The sequence below is a fragment of the Coregonus lavaretus genome (assembly GCF_964263955.1).
Source record: "Coregonus lavaretus genome assembly, chromosome: 31".
Lineage (NCBI taxonomy): Eukaryota > Metazoa > Chordata > Actinopteri > Salmoniformes > Salmonidae > Coregonus > Coregonus lavaretus.
The window spans coordinates 20,759,778-20,781,460 of NC_140018.1; the positions used below are offsets into that span (position 1 = coordinate 20,759,778).

Here is a 21,683-nt window from a genome sequence, read left to right on the forward strand (position 1 = left end):
AAAAACACAGCTGTTATCAAGGCTTACCACGGCCAAGACAAGCTTGCAAAGGTTAAACATGTTTTCACTCTGAGACCAGGGGACAAACCTTTAAGTAATGACTGCCAACACCTGGGCTACACCGGGAATTAAAGGTGTTACGTTACAACAAACACAAGCATGTCTCTACTTTACTAAATATTCTCTGGAAGGAAATGGGAAGGATTGGCATGGAAAGTACCCTTGCCTGGCTCGCAGTGCAGGACTTTGATAGTATCCACTGGTGGTCAGTTATTTTTTGCTATAATGCATGGTCATACTCACAAGTTTCTTTCATCAGTGAGTGATAGAGAAAGGCCACTGAAATGTGGCTTTACAACTAGATTATCTGCCCTTTTCAAATCTCATTGCTGACATAACTGGGCTGGCCTTAACCAAACACTATCAAAATCAAATCAAATGTATGTAGTTCTGTCCTTGAGCAGTTCCTTAAATGTTCTGTATTATGCCATGTTTCATGTTTTGTGTGGACCCCAGGAAGAGTAGCTGCTGCTTTTGCAACAGCTAATGGGGATCCTAATAAAATACCAAATACATAGGATTTAGTGAACAGAAGAGTTAAGCTAGTCAAAGGAAGGATTGTTTGTGCTTGGTGACAGCTTGGCCATCCTGAGACTCAGAGGGCTTTAGAATTGGCCTGTGTTCTGAGGTAGTTGGGAACCAAGCAGGCTGCTTACTCACTGAGGAAACAACAAGGTCCCCTGAAAAAAAAACAGCATGACTTAATGTTAGTCAATGGCTTGTATGGTTATTCATAGCTGGTGGTGAAATCAAATCATCAAGCAACGATATCTTGCTTATAGCCTTCTTTCCAGACACCATTTATGGGTCTGATATTCTCTTTACAAATCAGGGTGCATAGAAATCAGTAAGTCATGTCACATAGCCATGGATCAAATGGTTCTTCATATAATAGAGAAAACATTTTAATTTCAAGGACGCCCTCACTCCCTGAGACTTCAAATCAAATCTTGAAACAAGGTCACCGTAACGTTGCCTCATTTATTTGGCAACTGAGTAACTACTGCATACTAGCCAGCCAGACTCCCCCTGCACTCACACGCTCAATCACACACACAAAACACATACACAGTGCCTCCAGAAAGTATTAATACCCCTTGACTTACAGTGAGGGAAAAAAAGTATTTGATCCCCTGCTGATTTTGTACGTTTGCCCACTGACAAAGAGATTATCAGTCTATAATTTTAAATGGTAGGTTTATTTGAACAGTGAGAGACAGAACAACAACAAAAAAATCCAGAAAAACGCATGTCAAAAATGTTATAAATTGATTTGCATTTTAATGAGGGAAATAAGCATTTGACCACTCTGCAAAACATGACTTAGTATTTGGTGGCAAAACCCTTGTTGGCAATCACAGAGGTCAGACGTGTCTTGTAGTTGGCCACCAGGTTTGCACACATCTCAGGAGGGATTTTGTCCCACTCCTCTTTGCAGATCTTCTCTAAGTCATTAAGGTTGAGGCTGACGTTTGGCAACTCAAACCTTCAGCTCCCTCCACAGATTTTCTATGGGATTAAGGTCTGGAGACTGGCTAGGCCACTCCAGGACCTTAATGTGCTTCTTCTTGAGCCACTCCTTTGTTGCCTTGGCCGTGTGTTTTGGGTCATTGTCATGCTGGAATACCCATCCACGACGCATTTTCAATACGCTGGCTGAGGGGAGGTGGTTCTCACCCAAGATTTGATGGTACATGGCCCCGTCCATCGTCCCTTTGATGCGGTGAAGATGTCCTGTCCCCTTAGCAGAAAAACACCCCCAAAGCATAATGTTTCCACCTCCATGTTTGACGGTGGGGATGGTGTTCTTGGGGTCATAGGCAGCATTCCTCCTCCTCCAAACACGGCGAGTTGACTTTCACCCAGTTCTCCTCTGAATCATTCAGATGTTCATTGGCAAACTTCAGACGGCCCTGTATATGTGCTTTCTTGAGCAGGGGGACCTTGCGGGCGCTGCAGGATTTCAGTCCTTCACGGCGTAGTGTGTTACCAATTGTTTTCTTGGTGACTATGGTCCCAGCTGCCTTGAGATCATTGACAATATCCTCCCGTGTAGTTCTGGGCTGATTCCTCACCGTTCTCATGATCATTGCAACTCCACAAGGTGAGATCTTGCACGGAGCCCCAGGCCGAGGGAGATTGACAGTTCTTTTGTGTTTCTTCCATTTGCGAATAATCGCACCAACTGTTGTCACCTTCTCACCAAGCTGGTTGGCGATGGTCTTGTAGCCCATTCCAGCCTTGTCTTGGAGAGCTCTTTGGTCTTGGCCAGGGTGGAGAGTTTGGAATCTGATTGATTGATTGCTTCTGTGGACAGGTGTCTTTTATACAGGTAACAAACTGATATTAGGAGCACTCCCTTTAAGAGTGTGCTCCTAATCTCAGCTCATTACCTGTATAAAAGACACCTGGGAGCCAGAAATCTTTCTGATTGAGAGGGGGTCAAATACTTATTTCCCTCATTAAAATGCAAATCAATTTATAACATTTTTGACATGCGTATTTCTGGATTTTTTTGTTCCGTCTCTCACTGTTCAAATAAACCTACCATTAAAATTATAGACTGTTCATTTCTTTGTCAGTGGGCAAACGTACAAAATCAGCAGGGGATCAAATATTTTTTCCCCTCACTGTATTCAACATTTTGTTGTGTTACAGCCCGAATTCAAAATTGATTAAATATATATTTTCCATCACCCATCTACACACAATACCCCATAATGAGAAAGTGAAAACATGGGTAAGAAATGTTTGCACATTTATTTAAAATGAAATACAGAAAAATAATTTTACATAAGTATTCACACCCCTTTGCTATGACACTCCAAATTGAGCTCAGGTGCATCCAATTTACTTTGATCATTCTTGAGATGTGACTACAACATGATTGGAGTACACCTGTGGCCAATTCAATTGGTTGGATATGATTTAGAAAGAAACGCCTGTCTATATAAAGGTCCCACAGTTGACAGTGCATGTCAGAGCAGAAACTATACCATGAAGTCCAAGAAACTGTCCGTAGATCTCCGAGATAGAATTGTGATGAAGCATATATCTGGGAAAGGGTATAAAACAATTTCTAGAGTGTTTAAAGTTTCCAAGAGCCCAATGGCCTCCATCACTGGGAAATTGAACAAATATGGAACAACCCTGACTCTGCCTAGAGCTGTCCGTCCGACCAAACTGAGCAACTGGGCAAGAAGGACCTTGGTCAGGGAGGTGACCAAGAACCCAAAGACCACTGACAGAACTACATAGTTCCTTGGCTGAGATGGGAGAACCTGCCAGAAGGACAACAGTCTCTATAGCACTTCACCAATCTGGGCTTTATGGGAGAGTGGCCAGACAGAAGCTAGGGGGCTTAGTTAGCCAGAATAGCTTACCAAGTAAGAGAGTGCAAGGCACTCTTTTTTTACTCTAGCTAGCGACGAGTTTACAAATACTAGCTAGCTAGATGTCAGGCTAGTCTGGTGATCTATGCTTTATGACACTACTTGTCAGGCTAGTCTGGTGTTCTATGCTTTATGACGCTACTTTTTTAGCCACAGAAGCAAACATGTCTCTATGAATTGCAATTGCTAGAGCGTGAACTGCTCTTACTACTCAGATTTTTTTTTTTTACTGAGAAAATGGCAAGTTCGTCCACTGATCACTACAAGAAGGGACAATGGAGAATACACTTCTCTTGTCCAACCTATGTGAAGCATTGACGAGGAAAGACATTTTCAATACTTTCGGATGTTGGCACCTCACATCTTGCATGAGAGAACTCACAGCTTGCCGGTAAGTGCTGGAAAAAGGCTGCCTGTGACCCTTTCGGTTTTTGGTGAGTGGAAGCACACAGTAAATTATCGCTGCGAGTTATAAGATAAGAATCACAGAAGTGTGCCACGCTATCTGGCATGTCCTGAAGGATGATTTTGTTGCTTATCCCTCCGTGGCAAAATGGACTTCTCCATGAAGGAGGTGGGCGCATATGGTCGGGAGGGAGATGCGGGAATCTTCTCACGAAGCAAGTTCAGCTCCCAACTCAATGCAGGCCAGCTGCCGGTACCATGGCCAGAGTGCTTGCCAGGGACCCAAACACAGAAACCATGTCTTTGTGGAAGACGATGCATTCTCTCTGATGGTAAACCTGATGCAACCATATCCAGGTAAGATACATTAAATAAATGGGACGTGAAAATGATACCAATATAGACGTAATTATATGCCTCACATAAAAAAGTGATCTGGCATCTCAGTAAGAGGATGGGGGCCTATGTCAAAGCATAGGCTACACAGTTGTTACAGTACACGTTTGATAGCCTTCATGTTCCTGTTCAATATGAATGGAAATGCTTATTCTATTCAAAAAAAGGTTATTCTGGCCTTGATGACACCAAGAAGATCTACAACTACCACCACTCAAGAGCCAGAAGAATTTCAGAGAACTGCTTTGGGATCCTTGCTTTAAGATGGAGGATCCTGGAACGAGCCCTTGAGGTTGCCTCAGAGAATGGTGAGACCATTATGTAGGCCTGTATAGGGCTGTGGCAGTCACAAAATTCCGTCAGCCGGTGATTGTCAAGCAAATAACTGTCGGTTTCACGGTAATTTACCTTTAATTAACATAAACACATTTAGCATCTGCTGGCTTCCACAAATAGTCTACAAGCCACTGATGCTGACCTTTGGAACATCTACATTTAAAAAGTCTAATAAATCCATGCAATATAGCCTACACCTTCACAATATATCCATGAATTGTCCTTATGTTAGGTCCTGATCTGGCTATGCCAAATGGCTGTGGGCTACACTAGTTCATTTAGCAGACAAGATTTCCTTAGAATTCTGTGGCATTATTTTATAGTATGAAGAATACAATTGAATAAAGCTGAATAAAATAGAAAGGATATTTTCTCCAAACGATTTGAGGGAGTGCGCACATGCGGCTATTCTGTGTTGAGCGGTTACCAAAGAAATAGGTATTACTATATGCTTAATTTAGAGTTATTAATGTAACTTTAGTTGTTCTACAAACATTGGGCTATACGTTTTAATTTTTAATACATTGTAAGGCTGCATGATAAGACTAATGATGATTTTTTTTTAAGTCGCTTGAAAGGCATGAGCTCGGCTTTGTTTTTTGCGCAGGCTGTACACACCATCAGTCACTCATTCACAATTTGACAAGCACTTGATACTGCCTAGAATTTCACAGCGGCATGCCGTTTGTGTGGCCGTAATTCCCCCTAAAAAAAATCCAAGCCTTTTGCGGCCAGTGGCAGTTGTGCCTTTCTCCCTGAGTGCTGCGCGCTCCATCACGTGATCGGGCCTTTCTCACAGGCTACAAGTGAAGACAGACCCATCGGGGACGCAACTGCACACGTCCTTATCCAATTCCGAGGTGTATATTGAAGATATTGGAATAACTTTTACTTTTCGTCAGCAAACAAGATGAGTAGGCCTAACGAACAGCAAAAGCACTAGCCTATGTCAATCTTCTATCCCCCATAATACAAAGGTCAACCTATTCTATTCTGTGCGAGAAATAAATATTCCAAACAGTCTGGGACAGTTGTGGGATGCGATAGATCCCAAATGAATACAACCACTAGCATCCCAAAAACGTTTTTACACAATGTGGCTAATGCAAAAGATCAGAATGTTTAACTTAAAATGTTGATAAACTATTAGGCTATTTCTTCACTTTATAAGCGCAGCAATGGACACATTGTAGTAGGTTATAAGCACAAAAGTTCCATTAGTGGCAAACACCATTATCAAAAGTGACAGCAAATGCAATTATGCATGTAATGCTTTTATTACAAATGTGCATTTATCTGTTCTCGCGCGAATTGCATATCCTATTGAAACGTTGCGCAACATGAGCTCTCATGAAGTGTTTGCTTAGATTTTCGAATACATTTGCATTGATGTCAGAGTGATTAGAGGGAAAAATAGAGTGCTGAGTCCCAGGCAGTTAGCAAGTTTGGTAGGCTACTAATGACCATCAGCAGCATCAGAGCTTAGAGAAGTCTAATTACTGTGTCTAAACAGTCACGTGGAATTTGACTGCCTTCATGACTCGTGACCGCCGGTGTGGCGGTAATACGGTCACCGCAACAGCCCTAGGCCTGCGTGGCCCTCCACAATTACCTTTGCACCACAGACACTGACAACACAGAGTCATCAACACGGTACATCCACCCCACACCTACTGGGGACCTGCGTCCAGGATAGTGGAGAAAGATGGTACAAGTGGACACCAGCTTCCTGGACCCAAGAAACATGTTGGCAGACAGGGCAACCAGAGTTGCTATAGACGTGCGCAACAACCTCAAGGACTACTTCCTCACACCAGCTGGTCAAGTGTCTTTCCAGGATGCTGCCATCACGCGTGGCACCCTACAGCAAATGTTGCGTGTGGTTTGGAAAACGTGCCCACATATGTTCTCTTCCTCTGGTTGATAACTGTTTATACAGTGCATTCAGAAAGTATTCAGACCCCATACCTTTTTCCACATTTTGTTACGTTACAGCCTTATTCTAAAAATGATTATATTGTTTTTTTCCCCCTCATCAATCTACATACAATACCCAATAATGACAATGCAAAAACTGGTTTTTGGAAAATGTTGCACATTTATAAAAAAAAGTATTCAGACCCTTTACTCAGTACCTTGTTGAAGCACCTTTGGCAGCGATTACAGCCTTGATTCTTCTTGGGTATGACGCTACATGCTTGGCACACCTGTATTTGGGGAGTTTCTCCCATTCTTTTCTGCAGATCCTCTCAAGCTCTGTCAGGTTGGATGGGGAGCGTAGCTGCACAGCTATTTTCAGGTCTGTGGAGAGATGTCAGATCGGGTTCAAGTCCGGGCTCTGGCTGGGCCACTCAAGGACATTCAGAGACTTGTCCCAAAGCCACTCCTGCGTTGTCGTAGCTGTGTGCCTAGGGTTCTCTCTCTCTCTCTCTCTAAGGGCTTTATAAATACATTTGATTGTACTTTGCTCCGTTCATCTTTCCCTCGATCCTGACTAGTCTCCCAGTCCGTCGCTGAAAAACATCCCCAGAGCATGATGCTGCCACCACCACCAGGCTTCACCGTAGGGATGGTGCCTGGTTTCCTCCAGACGTTATTCAGGCCAAAAGTTCAATCTTGGTTGCATCACACCAGAGAATCTTGTTTCTCATGGTCAGAGTCCTTTAGGTGCCTTTTGGCAAACTCCAAGTGGGCAGTAGTGTGCCTTTTACTGAAGAGTGGCTTCCATCTGGCCCCTCTACCATAAAGGCCTGATTGGTGGAGTGCTGCAGAGATGGTTGTCCTTCTGGAAGGATCTCCCATCTCCATAGAGGAACTCTGGAGTTCTGTCAGAGTGACCATCAGGTTCTTGATCACCTCCCTGACCAAGGCACTTCTCCTGCGATTGCTCAGTTTGGCTGGTGGCCAGCTCTAGGAAGAGTCTTGGTGGTTCCAAACTTCTTCCATTTAAAACCACTACAGGATCGGTGTCCCTATACCGGGACGGTTGTTGCTAACATGCGCTAATGTGACTAGAAGGATGTTGTAAGCAACAGCAAATTTTCCAGGACATAGGCTTGTCTTAAATGGGCAGAAAGCTTAAATTATTGTTAATCTAACTGCACTGTCCAATTTACAGTAGCTATTACAGTGATAAAATACCATGCTGTTGTTTGAGGAGAGTGCACAACAACAGAAAACTTTTATCATGGCAACTGGTTTGCTACATTCACCTCTGAAGGTATATAATGTACTTACACTACCGTTCAAAAGTTTGGGCTCACTTAGAAATAAGTTGCAAAGAAAAACCCATACAGTGGGGGAAAAAAGTATTTAGTCAGCCACCAATTGTGCAAGTTCTCCCACTTAAAAAGATGAGAGAGGCCTGTAATTTTCATCATAGGTACACGTCAACTATGACAGACAAATTGAGGAAAAAAAATCCAGAAAATCACATTGTAGGATTTTTAATGAATTTATTTGCAAATTATGGTGGAAAATAAGTATTTGGTCACCTACAAACAAGCAAGATTTCTGGCTCTCACAGACCTGTAACTTCTTCTTTAAGAGGCTCCTCTGTCCTCCACTCGTTACCTGTATTAATGGCACCTGTTTGAACTTGTTATCAGTATAAAAGACACCTGTCCACAACCTCAAACAGTCACACTCCAAACTCCACTATGGCCAAGACCAAAGAGCTGTCAAAGGACACCAGAAACAAAATTGTAGACCTGCACCAGGCTGGGAAGACTGAATCTGCAATAGGTAAGCAGCTTGGTTTGAAGAAATCAACTGTGGGAGCAATTATTAGGAAATGGAAGACATACAAGACCACTGATAATCTCCCTCGATCTGGGGCTCCACGCAAGATCTCACCCCGTGGGGTCAAAATGATCACAAGAACGGTGAGCAAAAATCCCAGAACCACACGGGGGACCTAGTGAATGACCTGCAGAGAGCTGGGACCAAAGTAACAAAGCCTACCATCAGTAACACACTACGCCGCCAGGGACTCAAATCCTGCAGTGCCAGACGTGTCCCCCTGCTTAAGCCAGTACATGTCCAGGCCCGTCTGAAGTTTGCTAGAGTGCATTTGGATGATCCAGAAGAGGATTGGGAGAATGTCATATGGTCAGATCAAACCAAAATATAACTTTTTGGTAAAAACTCAACTCGTCGTGTTTGGAGGACAAAGAATGCTAAGTTGCATCCAAAGAACACCATACCTACTGTGAAGCATGGGGGTGGAAACATCATGCTTTGGGGCTGTTTTTCTGCAAAGGGACATGTACTGTGAGATTTTGAGTGAAAACCTCCTTCCATCAGCAAGGGCATTGAAGATGAAACGTGGCTGGGTCTTTCAGCATGACAATGATCCCAAACACACCGCCCGGGCAACGAAGGAGTGGCTTCGTAAGAAGCATTTCAAGGTCCTGGAGTGGCCTAGCCAGTCTCCAGATCTCAACCCCATAGAACATCTTTGGAGGGAGTTGAAAGTCCGTGTTGCCCAGCGACAGCCCCAAAACATCACTGCTCTAGAGGAGATCTGCATGGAGGAATGGGCCAAAATACCAGCAACAGTGTGTGAAAACCTTGTGAAGACTTACAGAAAACGTTTGACCTGTGTCATTGCCAACAAAGGGTATATAACAAAGTATTGAGAAACTTTTGTTATTGACCAAATACTTATTTTCCACCATAATTTGCAAATAAATTCATTAAAAATCCTACAATGTGATTTTCTGGAAGAAAATCTCATTTTGTCAGAACCCTGCACTAATGTATTTGTCCTCTTGCTCAGCTGTGCACCGGGGCCTCCCACTCCTCTTTCTATTCTGGTTAGAGCCAGTTTGCGCTGTTCTGTGAAGGGAGTAGTACACCGCGTTGTACGAGATCTTCAGTTTCTTGGCAATTTCTCGCATGGAATAGCCTTCATTTCTCAGAACAAAAATAGACTGACGAGTTTCAGAAGAAAGTTATTTGTTTCTGGCCATTTTGAGCCTGTGATCGAACCCACAATTGCTGATGCTCCAGATACTCAACTAGTCTCAAGAAGGCCAGTTGTATTGCTTCTTTAATCAGCACAACAGTTTTCAGCTGTGCTAACATAATTGCAAAAGGGTTTTCTAATGATCAATTAGCCTTTTAAAATGATAAACTTGGATTAGCAAACACAACGTGCCATTGGAACACAGGACTGATGGTTGCTGATAATGGGCCTCTGTACGCCTATGTAGATATTCCATTAATTTTTTATATTTTTTTTATTCAGCCGTTTCCAGCTAGAATAGCCATTTACAACATTAACAATGTCTACACTGTATTTCTGATAAATGTTATTTTAAATGGGCATGAAAATTGCTTTTCTTTCGAAAACAAGGACATTTCTAAGTGACCCCAAAATTCTGAACGGTAGTGTACTTTCAGTAATGTCGCTCTGATTTGTCATCCTGGGGGTCCCAGAGAAAATGTAGCATAGTTTTGTTTTATAAAATCAATTTTATTTTCAAATGTAGGAACTGGGTTCAACAGTTTGAACCCCTGCCATCTCTGGCTCCACACCCACTCCGCCCGCTATCTAGATGTGTGAAAGTTAGTGTATAAGCTAATAATTCATCTATGAGATTCCTGGGATTGTGTAAACTTTAATTTTGTATTACCATATCATTTCTGTATGTTCTCTATAGTTATGTACATGAAAATGTATCAATTGACCAATTCGGCACATTTGGCCAGACTTGATACAAAATATTGTGCAGTATTGCAATGCTTCACCGGATCAGTCTGAAACTTTGCACACACTGCTGCCATCTGGTGGCCAAAATCCAAATTCCGTCTAAACTCCTATATGATATTATGGCCTTTCTCTTGCATTTCAAAGATGATGGAACAGAAAAAGACATAGAAAACACATGTTTTTTGGTTTGTATTATCTTTTACCAGATCTAATGTGTTATTCTCCTACATTAATTTTACATTTCCACAAACTTTGAAGTGTTTCCTTTCAAATGGTATCAAGAATATGCAAATCCTTGCTTCAGGTCCTGAGCTACAGGCAGTTAGATTTGGTTATGTAATTTTAGGTGAAAATTGAAAAAAGGGTCTGATCCTTAAGAGGTTAATAAAGAATGATGGAGGCCACCGTGTTCCATTTTTTGGTACCCTTCCCCAGATCTGTGCCTCGACACAATCCTGTATTGGAGCTCTACGGACAATTCCTTCGACCTCATGGCTTGGTTTTTGCTCAGACATGCACTGTCAACTGTGGGACCTTATATAGACAGGTGTGTGCTTTTCCAAATCATATCCAATCAATTGAATTCACCACAGGTGGACTCCAATCAAGTTGTAGAAACATCAAGGATGATCAGTGGAAACAGGATGCACCTGAGCTCAATTTCGAGTCTCATAGCAAAGGGTCTGAATACTTACGTAACATTTCTAAAAACATGTTTTCACTTTGTCATTATGGGTTATTGTGTGAAGATTGATGAGAAACACAATGTATTTAATCCATTTTAGAATAAGGCTGTAACGTAACAAAATGTGGAAAAAGTCATCACAATTTTCCTATTGTTCCTGCCATTCTAGGAACCCACGTGCTGCCTAGCTCTGCCGACACGTGGCACTGACGTCTGTAGCCATGAAGTGCTTTGAAAGGCTGATCATGGCTCACATCAACACCATTATCCCAGAAACCCTAGACCCACTCCAATTTGCATACCGCTCCAACAGATCCACAGATGATGCAATCTCTATTGCACTCCACACTGCCCTTTCCCACCTGGACAAGAGGAACACCTACGTGAGAATGCTATTCATTGACTACAGCTCAGCATTCAACACCATAGTTCCCTCAAAGCTCATCACTAAGCTAAGGATCCTGGGACTAAACACCTCCCTCTGCAACTGGATCCTGGACTTCCTGACGGGCTGCCCCCAGGTGGTAAGGGTAGGTAACAACACATCTGCCACACTGATCCTCAACACGGGGGCCCCTCAGAGGTGCGTGCTCAGTCCCCTCCTGTACTCCCTGTTCACCCATGACTGCATGGCCAGGCACGACTCCAACACCATCATTAAGTTTGCAGACGACACAACAGTGGTAGGCCTGATCACCGACAACGATGAGACAGCCTATAGGGAGGAGGTCAGAGACCTGGCCGTGTGGTGCCAGGATAACAACCTCTCCCTCAACGTGACCAAGACAAAGGAGATGATTGTGGACTACAGGAAAAAAAAAAAAGAGGACTGAGCACGCCCCCATTCTCATCGACGGGGCTGTAGTGGAACAGGTTGAGAGCTTCAAGTTCCTTGGTGTCCACATCACCAACAAACTATCATGGTCCAAACATACCAAGACAGTCGTGAAGCGGGCACGACAAAGCCTATTCCCCCTCAGGAGACTGAAAAGATTTGGCATGGGTCCTCAGATCCTCAAAAAATTATACAGCTGCACCATCGAGAGCATCCTGACTGGTTGCATCACCGCCTGGTATGGCAACTGCTTGGCCTCCGACCGCAAGGCACTACAGAGGGTAGTGCGTACGGCCCAGTACATCACTGGGGCCAAGCTTCCTGCCATCCAGGACCTCTATACCAGGCGGTGTCAGAGGAAGGTCCTCAAAATTGTCAAAGACTCCAGCCACCCTAGTCATAGACTGTTCTCTCTGCTACCGCACGGCAAGCGGTACCGGAGTGCCAAGTCTAGGTCCAAAAGACTTCTCAACAGCTTCTACCCCCAAGCCATAAGACTCCTGAACAGCTAAGCATGGCTACCCAGACTATTTGCACTGCCCCACCACCCCATCTTTTTACGCTGCTGCTACTCTGTTAATTATTTATGCATAGTCACTTTAACTCTACCCACATGTACATATTACTTCAACTACCTCAACTAGCCGGTGCCCCCGCACATTGACTCTGCACCGGTACCCCCCTGTATATATAGCCTCCCTACTGTTATTTTATTTTACTTCTGCTCTTTTTTTCTCAACACTTTTTTGTTGTTGTTTTATTTTACTTTTTTATTAAAAATAAATGCACTGTTGGTTAAGGGCTGTAAGTAAGCATTTCACTGTAATGTCTGCACCTGTTGTATTTGGCCAATAAAATTTGATTTGATTTGGAGGCCGGGGTAGTTGTAGCCAGGTGGAAAGCATGGCCAGCCGTTGCAAAATGCTTGTTGAAATTCTCAATTATTGTAGATTTATCGGTGGGCATAGTGTTTCCTCGCCTCAGTGCAGTGGCCAGCTGGGAGGAGGTGCTCTTATTCTCCATGGATTTAATAATAAATAATATGCCATTTAGCAGACGCTTTTATCCTAAGCGACTTACAGTAATGCGTGCATACATTTTTTTTGTGTATGGGTGGTCCCGGGGATCGAACCCACTACCTTGGCGTTACAAGCGCCGTGCTCTACCAGCTGAGCTACAGAGGACCAGTGTCCCAAAACTTTTTGGAGTTAGTGCTACAGGATGCAAATTTCTGTTTAAAAAAGCTAGCCTTTGCTTTCCTAACTGCTTGTGTATATTGGTTCCTAACTTCCCTGAAAAGTTCGATGCTAATGCAGTACGCCACAGGATGTTTTTGTGCTGGTCAAGGGCAGTCAAGTCTGAGGAGAACCAGGGGCTATATCTGTTCTTAGTTTTGTATTTTTTGAAAGGGGCATGCTTATTTAAGATTGAGAGGAAATTACTTTTAAAGAAATTATTCTTCTTCATGCTCAGAATTACTCTGCCTAGTTACTTTTTCCAAAATAGAGACGTCTTTCGCTTCTACAAGCTGATGTAAATGCATGTAGGAAAATTAGCACTTATGAATTAGCTATTGTCGGCTAAATTTCACACCAGCTAGCAGACCATGCATGCACATGACATGTTGTATTTTGTAAGATTTATAGTGCATCATGGCTGAGTCTGGGCAAACAAAATACATCGTTTAAGCAGGTGAGGCCGCCAGATAAAGTGTTTGCATTTCGTCCGATTTGCATTAAATATCTCAGTGCAATGTCAGTAAACTAACTAGCTAGCTACAATTTTCAGACATGTATTCACTGACATTCGGATAAGCTATCCAGCTAGTTACTCTGATAACATTAACGTTAGCCATAGCTTAGCTAGGTCACGTTTTAAGGCAGATGAGATGTGTTTTTTCGCCAATGCAATGTCCAAATTGTCAAACCAGGGAGAAGCTATATGTATTTATTCCATTATTCCAAGCACTATAGCTACTTGTCATAGAAAGAAAGAAAAAACCTTACCCCCAGTAATTACGAACGTCTGGATGTATTTTCAATGCAGCCTCGTCCCCCACCATGAGGTCAACGATGTTTACCAACTCTAAACCGTGATTGTCAAGGTCCTTTTACCCTGCCCTTGAACATCTTCTATTGGTCGTGTACTGAGAGAGGCGGTCTGTTCTGGAGAGGTGGTGGCTGAATACTCATCCCTCATTGGTCAATCTTCAAAGAAAAGTGTGTACTCTCCAATGAATAGTCAGATTCCTGTTATAAGGGCGGTCTTAGCTGTGTTTTCCACTAGATAGCACAGCCACAAACTCAAAATTGGCTCTATCGTAAAAATGTATGAAAACAAAAATGTGCTTTTTGGTCTTCATTTAAGATTAGGGTTGGGCATAAAGTTAGCAGTGTGGGTAAGGTTAGGGTTAAGGTTATGTTTAAAATAACATTTTAAGAAGAGAAATTGTACAAATAGGCGGGGTTTATGAGATTGTGGCTGTGGTAACTAGTGACGACCCCTTATAAATAAGCTACATTGTAACAATGTACAACATTGTAAACATGAGAATCCATGACGTGATATATATTGAATAGTGTGATATTTAAAACAATAGCTAGACCTGCTCTATCATGTATCAAAAAGTCCTAGTTCACAAACGAAATGTAGCTCAGTTGGTTGAGCATGGCGCTTGCAACGCGAGGGTTGTGGGATCGTTTCCCACGGGGGGCAGTATGAAAAATGCACTAACTGTAAGTCGCTCTGGATAAGAGCGTCTGCTAAATGACTGAAATGTAAAGATGATCAGTTGCTTTTATTAGTTATATTACAGAAATATCGTAGTAGACCATCACATTATATATCTGGTTGGTTAGTGATTTAAAAAAATACTTGTAAAAAGACAGGTGTTTTATGTGAATATTTACCACCACCTACTAGTGTTTTTTCTCAAGTTATCCTCTTATAAAAACGTTTACACATTTGCTGTACCAATATCAGTCACGCGATGGCGTATGTGACTTGCAAATTACATCACCTGTGGAAAATATAGTCGAGAGAGAAAGGACTGTTGGAGAATTTATGAACTACACTTTTTCATTTATTTGACCTCACTTCTCATTCAGTTCATATTTGTATGTAGTCTATTTATAGTGTTGCATCATCTGTATCTTTTTTTTACATGTAGCCATAACAGCTTCATTAACAATATTCTGTTGATTGAAATAATTTCCTATGATCAATATGGTTATCAGTCAGGTAGTTGAGAAATGAAATCACAGGCCCTCTCCTGGCATCTAATGTCTTTACTCGATAAAGTCACCCTCCATTACATTTATTGATAAAAAGAGACTTAAATGAGAGACCATGCACAGTGCACTTTACCTGACATTTGACAAATGATATCCACCAACATCTGCATAGGTCAGGGATGGATATAGATTTTTCTTTCTACCTCAGTGAACAACAGATCTGGGTAGTGCCTCGCAGCCATAGTTTTTCCATGTGATTGGTCTTTATTGACACACAGGGCTATTGTCTCAAAGTTCACCTCATGATCCCCATCCTTATAGGGCATAGAAAGTACTCATGATGTTGATATCCGTGTATGACAGACACACACATTATACAGTTAATTTCTGACTACTTGTAAGGTAAACATGACACAGACTCAGTTGTAGGGAACACTGAGGTTACACACACACACACACACACACACACACACACACACACACACACACACACACACACACACATGTTTGTTGTACTATCCTTGTGGGGACCAATCAATTGATTCCCATTCAAAATCCTATTTTCCTTAACCCCTAACCCCAAACCGAACCCTTAACCTAACCCTAATTGTAACCCTAACCATAAACCTAACCCCTAAGAATAAAATAGTTTTTTCCTTGTGGCAACTGGCGAAATGTCCCCACTTGTCCAAATGTTTCCTTGTTTTACTATCCTTGTGAGGACTTCTGGTCTCAAGGATAGTAAAACCAAACACACACACACACACACACACACACACTCACACACAGGTACATATGCAAACATTTACATGAAGAAAAAAAAATCCAGTGTTTATGTGCTGTGTTTTAATACAATCTTTCTGTCTTAGCAACAGAGACTACTATTATTATGCTGTTTCACTGAAATATACACCACAGTAGATCTGTGACTATGTGTCTAAAGTTTGTGTAAATCTTCTCTCCTTACTAACTTCATAAAAGTGTCTGAGTGTGTGGGGCTGCACGCTGGACATTGTGCATTAACAGACATTGTTTAATGCTGATGACACTAAAATTGTCAAACATGAGGCAATCATTTTCATTTGACGGCCACAATGACCTAACCTGGTCTGAAATCTCAAGGGACTGGAAAGTTAATTTTCATACCACCTATCAGGCAACCAGGCTCATTCAAATCAGAAAGGCCACCAGCATTGTATTTTCCATCCAGTTTAGTCTGCCAGCTGACACACTTCCCTCCCTTATACTAAATGGTCATTGGTCATTGGTTTATCCGCTGATCTACAAAATCATGAGGTAGAATTTTAATGGGTGAGTAATGACTGCTTTACAGCAAATGACTGATTGAATTTATGAAATAGATAAGTTAGTTTGTGAATTTTACAGAGATCTGTTTCACACTCATTGTGCACAATGCTCATTGTATGGTACTACAAAGGCTTCCAAAAAGGTTCAAATGGTTATTGATATCATATTGAGTAACATAAATGATACATAAATTATAAATTACTCTAATAAGAATTGTGAGAATTTTTTTTTTAACAACTTGCCTACAGGACAGTAATGTAGAATAATGAATGTATGGTCTGATTTTGTTAATAAGCCAGTCTAAGAGCCATTAGGGAAATTAACACTTTCCCCTAGAGCCATGTAAATAGAAATATGCTAAAGGTATGCTAAGAGCAGGGGCAGGAAGTGATAGTCTCAAGTAAAAAATATTTACTGTAGGTAGTCCTATAATATTATATAATATTTATTCAATAAAACGTTTGCTTTAAAATCTAGAATAAAGTAAATAAAACACTGTTTGATTGAACAGTGATAAATTCTCCATAAAGTTAGAAAATGTCGTTGTAGTGACAGGTAACATTTCACCTGTTGCATGGTTGTGGCTATACAATGCAGAACAAACATGCAGAATCGTTTACATAATATTATGGATGTGATGTGACTATAATATCAGATTACTAATATTACTAAAATGTTATATTGTTTTCCATTATCGTTTATTATTATTATTATTATCCTGGGTTTATCGAATAAATGTCACTCCAATTAAGTTGTATTATGTGATGACCCAATCCAGATACACTAGCCCAGACAAAAACACTACCAAAAACATCGTCGGTGACGTCTCAATTCAAGGTTGTGTGCGTTTCAAGCTATTTTCTTCCCTGCTAGGCAATTGAGAGAAAAGCTGTTTGTTGCGTAGTAATGACTGTCTGTGTCTACTTCCTTCCTGCTTTATGTAGTAGCCTACACTAAGCAAACAACAGCCTAGTAGCCTACTAGCCTACTACGCGGATGCGAGGTGTTGAAGAACTCAAGTGGTCATAAGAGCAAGTATTTTGGACACGCAGCGGGAGAAAAAGTTCATTTCTGCGAGAACCGACCGTCCTTTTGCCTGAAGAAGATTGTGTGTTGTGTGAAGTTCGCGCAACAGATATTGAATGTTCTGAGACGCGCTGGATTGCATTCTGTGCTGTAGACATTCTCATCGGCTTTGATGGTTGGTCGGACAGCCACCCGTTCGATATTGGAGAACTCATAGAGGGGTTTCTATTAGGACGAGGTGTCTGTTAGTACAAGGTAAGACACTCATTTTCAATGAGTCTGTTAAGTGTCTTTCAAACTTTCCAAGCAAGTATTTAGCTATTCGCAACAAGGAAAAAAGCGAACAGTTTGTGTTGAATCATATTGATTGAACATAACAGAGTAACAGCAGCAACAAGTTGTTACTTTGTTGTTACAATGTATCAACAATTTTGGAACTCTGTTACAACAACTGTAAGGATATAGCCCAGATACTGATGATGATGCTGCTGATGATAATGATAATAATATTATTAATAATAACAATAATACTTATGTTTATTATTATTGTTGTTTTATCAAAGAAGGTCAGAGAAAATATTAGAAATTATAGTTAAGGCTTATAAGCTACTGCACGTTTTCTGTTGGTTTCTTTTTGTTATTAGATTAGCTAAACTATTTATATGGATTTGCTAAAGAATGTCATTATGGTAATGTCCAAGCCCAGTAAGCATTTTAATAACAATGGCAAATTGAGTTTGCAGTAAAGCACACATGCAGATATAGATTACCACGTGTTTGACAGAGATATGTAGTTATTGTAGTGGAGAGCATCTGCTTCATGTCATATGAACCAATTATTGTCAATGTTAAAAAATATATAAATAAAACAAAACAAACTTGTAAATCATTGAATATTAGTTCAATCAAGTCCCAATGAAATACAGTCACTGCAGTCCATTTATTGTATGGACCCGATTTATGTTTTATTTTCTTCTATTTGCTCTGTTTGCATTTGTACTTTTTTTTGCCCGGTCATGCAAAGAGAGCAAGTAAGTTGAGTTGTCAGTGCTGACTAAGTTCCAGGGAAGTGATGAAGAGTTCATGGGAACCATCACAGGCTCTACTCGCTCTATAGAGGCTGGAAGTGTCACTTTGCCTCTGAGAGGTGTGGGTCTGACTGGGAGAGAGAGACGCTAGGTAGACGGTCAGAATCTGACCCTTCCCCAGGTACCTGGCCAGAGGCACAATGGTGTCCATCTTCTCACCTGGTCCACTTTAATGTTGGCTGACATCTTCTGCCTGGCTCTCCTCCTCCTCTCTGCCTCCAGATGCTGGGGACTGGGGAGCCACACAGCTGCTGTTATTGAAGCATTATGCCACATGTTAACCAACATTTCAGTTTGAGGTGAACAGTAGTATTTTCTATAAGGTATTGAATTGTTGTTCCATGGTGTGTCAGTGTAAAGATATAAATCTACTGTGGGCTTGTGCAAAATATAGACCAGTGTGCCATTTTCAAAGCAACTAAAACTCATTTAGAACTTACGTCATTCATAGGAAAATCCAAAGCCCAACTCTGTGTGGTAAAGTTAACATGGACTCATTTTGAAATGTCAATGTTTTGTTTGTGTAACATACATTCAGCAGGGTTGATGTTATTCTGGGTTGTGATCCAGGGTGCCCTTTAAACAATACTTCTTAAATGTCTTGCATCAGATCTTTTCCCTTTAAAGGGAATACTTGATGTTTTCTTCTCTGCCTGCTCCCTGAAACACTAATCTTGCAGTATTTAATATAAATGTAGCTTAAACTTAATCTTTCCTTCTGCCTTTTATGTTTATTATTATTCACATATTTTCCAGAGACTCTAGTCACTGCAATTAACCTACAGTATATACAGTAACAGTATCCCACTTGGCACACACTGGTTGAATCCATGTTGTTTCCACGTCATTTCAATATAATTACGTTGAACTAACATGGAATAGACGTTGAATTGACGTCTATGCCCAGTGGGATACTTGTTTCTAGATCCCTATCTTTGAGCTCAATCACAATATGCTTACTCACTCTCAAAATAGCCTACAAGCCTTGTTATGGGACTATTTGTTTTGACTGTTTTGTGTCACAGGTTAGCTAAAACCACCATATGTGATATAAGGATTCAGGAATGCAGAATGGTCTTTTTTCCTCAGAGTCTGAAAGTACGCTATTAATCAGATTTCTGTCTCACTGAAGCAAAGACATAAAAGGCCATGTGGATTTTCTCCATCAGAAGCATATGTTTTAAATATTTAGAATACACTTTGTGTATTTTTTTGCAACAGAGGAGCATATTTTGTCCAGCAGAAGACTTAAAACTGTATTTCCTCAAACGCTGCTGGACCTCCTTCGCAGACAAAGTGTGGGGGCTGCCCTAGATTAAAAAGAAAAAGAAAACTGAGTAGACAAGCACGTCATAAAAGAGCAATGCCAAATAGCCGTATCATTCCATTTCAGGAACATGTAGTTTACGGTAGAGAGCTACAGTGAATACTGATATGATTTGTTACTTTCTCTCTCTAAGACTAATGGCAACAAGTAAATCTATTCTTGTGTCTCATTACCTACAGTAGACTTTAAGTAACAAAAGTTAAACTCTGGGTATTTTCTTAGCTAGAGAAAAAGCTAACACATGCCTATTTCATGGAACATTGATTTGCATCTTGAATAGGCATGTAATCCACCTTGCCTTGGGAAGGAATGCTACCTTTGTGAGGGATTTTCTGGGTCATATTTTTAGAACAAAATGAAAGCTACACACTCATTAGTCCACATTCCACAGTGTGGGAAATAAGCTTTATTCTCATTCAAATGCAAGTCATACAATTGCAGCCTTTATTGAAGCTTTTACTGACTATGTTTTGTTTTTCCTCTTCAACAACTCTCCTCCATAAAATATTCAGCAGGGAATTCCACCTCTCCTCTCACATACTCCACCAAATGCTATGGTGGTGTGTAGATGCCAGAGCACCAACCAGGACTAGGGCTAGATGGGAGCCCATACTGACAGTATCAGCCTGATACTATGGCTGCTTATGCCCTGAGCAGTCTGATTATGATGAATAGCAACAATCTGAAGAGTGAGAGTAGCCCTCGGACTGGGAGGCCTGTGCTGCCTGTGCCAGGCCGCTCCACCTACTGCCAGCTCCAGGTGACTGGGGGCCCCTACAGCCCTGGCAGTCTGAGTCCTGGCTCCCCTGGGGGCTCCTTCGTCTTTCCCCCCTCTCCAGGCCCCAGCAGCCCCAGGGCCCGCTCCCCCTGCCGCCACCCTGATACCCTGGGGGTGATCGTGGGCAACCGTGTCCGCCGGCTCAGCAGCAACGGAGATGAGGAGGCCCCAAACGGGGAAGTGAAGCGCACAGTGCAGCTCCTGCAGATCCACCGGGAGCTCCTGAATGTGGAGGTCAACAAGAAGGTGGGTCTGTTCGAGGCCCAGATCTCTGGCCTGCGCACCCAGGTTCAGAACGCTGAGATCCAGCGCAGCCCTAGGTCCCTGCGCAGAACAGGCCCAGCCTCCCAGGCCAGCCGGCCCACCCAGGTGCCCACCTCCAACCCGCCACAGAGAGACTTCTCTCCAAGCATTCCCAAGGAACTCCAGAATGGGAAATGGTGTCTCCGCTCGGAGCAGGGAGTAACGGGGAACAGCAGAATGGAAAATAGCACGGCTGACCCAAATACGGAACAGGGAAGTCTGCTTGTGAAGAAATCAGCAGGAACTTGGGCCCAAGCTGACAGTTCAGCGAGCAGTCACTCCCCGAGTACACTGGGGATTGGCAGCTTCTTGGCAGGCAGCGACAGTGAGCGCCCTGCGGAGTGGGCCCAGACCTGTCTGACAAAGGCAGGAACGGAGCCAACGGAAACCCAGCTGCAAGCAGCCTCGGCCTGGGCCGACAGAGAGGGGAGCTGCCCAGAGGTGGGGACCACCATCCCAGCCGTCATAGTAACGGACCACGGGATGGAGGCCCAGGGAGAAGGCTGTGATCCAAGCAGCGAGCCCCAGCACAGCCCCAGGTCATCCCGAGCCCTGAGGAAGCTGTCCTCCTCCTCAGCCTCTTCCACAGGCTTCTCCTCCTCCTGGGAGGAATCAGAGGACGACATCTCCAGCGACCCAGAGAGAGCCGAGGGACTGTCACCTGCCCTCCTTAACACCCAGCAGAAAGCTGTGAGTAACACACTAATCAATTTATTTTCTCTTTCACATTGAATGGGTAGATAGATAGAAATCTAATTTTACCAAAAACATTTGGTTTATTGTTCAATGAAATAG

The 21,683-nt window shown here is 42.3% G+C and overlaps 2 protein-coding genes across 4 annotated transcripts in view; one reads left to right on the top strand and one right to left on the bottom strand.

The window, feature by feature from the left end:
- LOC311106995 (atypical kinase COQ8A, mitochondrial-like) overlaps positions 1–13,914 on the bottom strand; it is a 43,564-nt gene extending 29,650 nt beyond the window's left edge. The window contains exon 1 of the mRNA XM_084149423.1: positions 13,832–13,914. The gene's annotated coding sequence lies outside the window, so the exon portion shown is untranslated. The remainder of the gene's footprint in view (positions 1–13,831) is intronic.
- Positions 13,915–17,330: 3,416 nt separating this feature from the next.
- Positions 17,331–21,683, top strand: part of itpkb (inositol-trisphosphate 3-kinase B) — a 65,143-nt gene continuing 60,790 nt past the window's right edge. For 2 of the 3 annotated variants that reach the window (XM_084149420.1, XM_084149422.1), the window contains exons 1-2: positions 17,331–17,647; positions 20,320–21,578. In XM_084149420.1, the coding sequence (XP_084005546.1) occupies positions 20,442–21,578 (1,137 nt within the window). In that variant the 5' untranslated portion in view covers positions 17,331–17,647; positions 20,320–20,441. The remainder of the gene's footprint in view (positions 17,648–20,319; positions 21,579–21,683) is intronic. The other variant, XM_084149421.1, reaches the window with a different exon arrangement.